General features: G+C 60.4%; 1 protein-coding gene across 1 annotated transcript; it reads left to right on the forward strand.

The window, feature by feature from the left end:
* The first annotated feature begins 245 nt into the window (after positions 1–245).
* On the forward strand, positions 246–2640 carry ACTA1 (actin alpha 1, skeletal muscle). Its single transcript, XM_076334102.1, has 7 exons — positions 246–336; positions 427–567; positions 738–1062; positions 1203–1364; positions 1585–1776; positions 1897–2078; positions 2225–2640. The coding sequence occupies exons 2-7, from the start codon at positions 439–441 to the stop codon at positions 2366–2368; spliced, it is 1134 nt and encodes a 377-aa protein (XP_076190217.1). The 5' UTR covers positions 246–336; positions 427–438; the 3' UTR covers positions 2369–2640.
* The last annotated feature ends 1313 nt before the right edge of the window (positions 2641–3953 follow it).

Raw genomic sequence — 3953 nt, forward strand, 5'->3', positions numbered from 1 at the left:
TTTGCCCTTAACGGGCCCGGCGCTGCCGGGGGATTATTTCGGCCCCGGCCGCGGGTGGTGGTGGTGGGGGCCCGGCAGACGCTCCTTATACGGCCGGGCCTGGCTCACCTGGGCCGCGGCCAGGAGCGCCTTCTTTGGGCAGCGCCGGGCCGGGGCCGCGCCGGCCCCGACGCCCAAATATGGCGACGGCCGGGGCCGCATTCCTGGGGGCCGTCCGCCGCCGCCGCCCGCCGCGATAAAAGGCTCGGCGGCCGGCGGCGGCCCACGAGCTACCCGGCGAGGAGCGGGAGGCCTCTCTGCCAGCGGCCCGACGCGCGGCGTCCGCAGCCAGCCCAGGTAAGCCCCGGCAAGCCCCGGCCCCGCCGCCCCCTCCCTGCGGCTGCCGGCCGGCCGTGAGGCTCAGCCTGCGCCCCTGTGCCCCCGCAGACAGCCGACACCATGTGCGACGAGGACGAGACCACCGCGCTCGTGTGCGACAACGGCTCCGGCCTGGTGAAGGCCGGCTTCGCCGGGGATGACGCCCCCAGGGCCGTGTTCCCCTCCATCGTGGGCCGCCCCCGCCACCAGGTACGGCGCCGCCCCACTCCGAGCATCTCCCCAAGCCCTGGCACAGCGATGGCTGCGGGTCCCTGCTGCCTCCCAGCCCTCTGCGTGGAGGGGGGACGCCTGGCCCGCTGGGGAGCCCCACGCTGCCGGCCGTGGAGAGGTTGCTGAGCCCCCCCTTTCCTCCCCTGCAGGGCGTCATGGTGGGTATGGGTCAGAAGGACTCCTACGTAGGAGATGAAGCCCAGAGCAAGAGAGGTATCCTGACCCTGAAGTACCCCATTGAACACGGCATCATCACAAACTGGGACGACATGGAGAAGATCTGGCACCACACCTTCTACAATGAGCTGCGTGTGGCCCCTGAGGAGCACCCCACCCTGCTCACTGAGGCCCCCCTTAACCCCAAAGCCAACCGTGAAAAGATGACCCAAATCATGTTTGAGACCTTCAACGTCCCTGCCATGTACGTGGCCATCCAGGCTGTGCTGTCCCTGTATGCCTCTGGCCGTACCACCGGTGAGTGCAAGTGTCCTGCTGGCCCTTTTCCCCAAGCAAGGACACCCAGGACTGGTGCCCTACAGCTGACAAGTGCTCTGTCCCCCAGGGCGGGGCCCTTCGTGGGCTGTGTCTCAGGTGGCTGCTTTTTGTTTCCCCAGGTATCGTGCTGGACTCCGGCGATGGTGTGACACACAATGTCCCCATCTATGAAGGGTACGCCCTTCCCCATGCCATCATGCGCTTGGATCTGGCCGGCCGGGACCTCACTGACTACCTGATGAAGATCCTGACTGAGCGTGGCTATTCCTTCGTCACCACAGGTAAGCCCTATTCCCTCCTGCAAAATGTCCCCCCTCGCTTCCAACCCTTGCACCTCCAGGGGTGCTGCAGCCTCTCACCCCATTGCAAGCTCCGTGAGCGCTCCCTGTTGGGAGTTTGCCTGTGGTTGGGGGTCTGGAGTCCTAGCAGACCTATGGAGGAGATGCAAGCATTCCCTGTTCCTCCTTTGCAATCACTGATGCCTTCGCTTCCCCCTCACAGCTGAACGTGAGATCGTCCGTGACATCAAGGAGAAGCTGTGCTATGTGGCGCTGGACTTTGAGAACGAGATGGCCACTGCTGCCTCTTCCTCCTCCCTCGAAAAGAGCTATGAGCTGCCTGATGGGCAGGTCATCACCATCGGCAACGAACGTTTCCGCTGCCCAGAAACCCTCTTCCAGCCTTCCTTCATTGGTGTGTGTGCCCCCTTCCCTCTCTCCTCCCACCAGCTCTCCCCTCTCTCCCGAGTCCTCCCATAGCGCTCTTGCTTTGCACTTAACTTGTGCCCGCTTTTCTCCCCTTCCTGGCGCCCAGGTATGGAGTCCGCAGGGATCCATGAGACCACCTACAACAGCATCATGAAGTGCGACATTGACATCAGGAAGGACCTGTATGCCAACAATGTCATGTCTGGGGGTACCACCATGTACCCAGGTATTGCTGACCGCATGCAAAAGGAGATCACAGCCCTGGCCCCCAGCACAATGAAGATCAAGGTAAGGCTGGAGCGTGAAGGACCCAGGCGCAGGAGTAGCCTTCTCTCGCCCTCCCGCAAACAGCGCGCGGGGCTGTGCACACCCCTCTGCCTGTCACCCGCAGCGGTTGCTTGTTTACTGATCTCAGCTCTCTTGGCTTTTTCTAGATCATTGCCCCACCTGAGCGTAAGTACTCTGTCTGGATCGGTGGCTCTATCCTGGCCTCCCTGTCCACCTTCCAGCAGATGTGGATCACAAAGCAGGAATACGACGAAGCTGGCCCATCCATTGTCCACCGTAAATGCTTCTAAACATGTTTACGTGATCACTGCCAACCACGCTCAGGATGACAACCTTCTAGGTTGCAGGCTGCCGAGGACCTGCAACAGCCATGTAACTTTCTATTTTGTAACGATTTCTGGTTACTGTTGCTGCAAAGCTCCACGTGACACAGTGTATGTAAAGTGTACATAAATTAATTTATTTTACCTCGTTTTGTTTGTTTTTAAAACCAATGCCCTGTGGAAGGAAACAAAAAACTTCAAGAAGCATTAAATCATCAGTCATTCTGTCACACCCCTAACGCGGTTGTTTCTGTCATCATTTGCTCGGGTTCTTCCATCGCTTGCTGACATAGTGCGTCGTCTAACAGCGAGGGCAGTGGGTGGTGGGGCTGGAGCTCCCCAGACGGGAGGAGGAGCGGGTAGGGGGCAGGACCCCAGCCTGAGGGGCCAGCCCTGCCTGACTTGCTTGGGTTGCAGAGAGCTCGGCGGTGCTGAGAGCAGCCCGGGGGTGCCTGTGTGTTGCATCATGCTGCTGCAAGGTGGGTGCCCGCTGCTCTGCAGCGTGCTCCTCCTAGACGCAGGGGGGGAAAGGGTTACCTGGAGCCTTGGCTTGCAAAGGATTTTATTTGGCTCAGCCTGCCAAAAAAGTAGCCCTGGCATGGTCATGTAGCTCCAAGCTGTGATGGACGGAGGCAAGGCTGGGGCTGAGGGCAGGTGGCGGGTGCAGGTTAAATAGAAAGCTTTCCACTCCACTTATGGGAAGCCCGCCTGCCATCATGCTGTCCCTTGGGGGCTGAGGGCAGCCAGGGCCACTTCCTCACCCTGCCTGACATGCTTGCCCTTGCCTGTGGTCGCACATGAGGGGCTGCCTGCAAAGGGACCACCCCCTCCTCTGCCCTTCCATACCAGCCCCTCCCGGGGCCGGATCCTTCACGGAGGGACTCCCCGGGAGCCTGAAGGAAAACCCCAGGGGCTTCCCCCTGCTGCAGGCCTTTGCCTGCCCTTTTTGCCTCTGAGGGGGCAGAGCAGAGTGTGAGGTGGGGAAGCTGCCCCTGCCTGTCTCACTTCTCTCTTATTGGGATGGGGGTCTCTGGCCCCCCCCCCCCCTTTACTTCCACTATCCACCCCACCCCACCAGGTACTCAGGTCCCTTGGGGAGCCACCCTTAAGCCCTGCTAGGCTTGGCACAGCTCCCTGGGTCAGGCCACGTGTGCAGGAGCAGGCAGCCTTTGGAGGAGGACTCCTCCTGGAGCACAGGGCCCTGGCAGGAAAGTAGTGCTTGAGTTTTGGGGTGTCCCTTTGCTGTCGGAGACAGCAGTGCTGGGAAAAAAGATTATTTTTTCAGCTAAACTTCCAGCCCAGGAAGGTTTTTTGCTCTGCTGAGATTATGCTAAGGGTGCACGTTTTGTATTTTGGCTGCTTTTACCTGCATTAAAGTGAGACCCATATGTGAGTACACTTTTTTGTAGCCCTATCCCAAAGGAAAAGCCTGCAGGAGGAGCTGGCCTGATCCTTCCCTGGTATCTGGGGGCAGGGAGGCCCCTGGGCAGCCCTAGGAGCTCCTGAGCCGAGATCCCTTTCCGAGTGACTGGGGTTGGACTGGAAAGCAGAA

The sequence above is a fragment of the Aptenodytes patagonicus genome, chromosome 3 (assembly GCF_965638725.1).
Source record: "Aptenodytes patagonicus chromosome 3, bAptPat1.pri.cur, whole genome shotgun sequence".
NCBI classification, from domain to species: domain Eukaryota; kingdom Metazoa; phylum Chordata; class Aves; order Sphenisciformes; family Spheniscidae; genus Aptenodytes; species Aptenodytes patagonicus.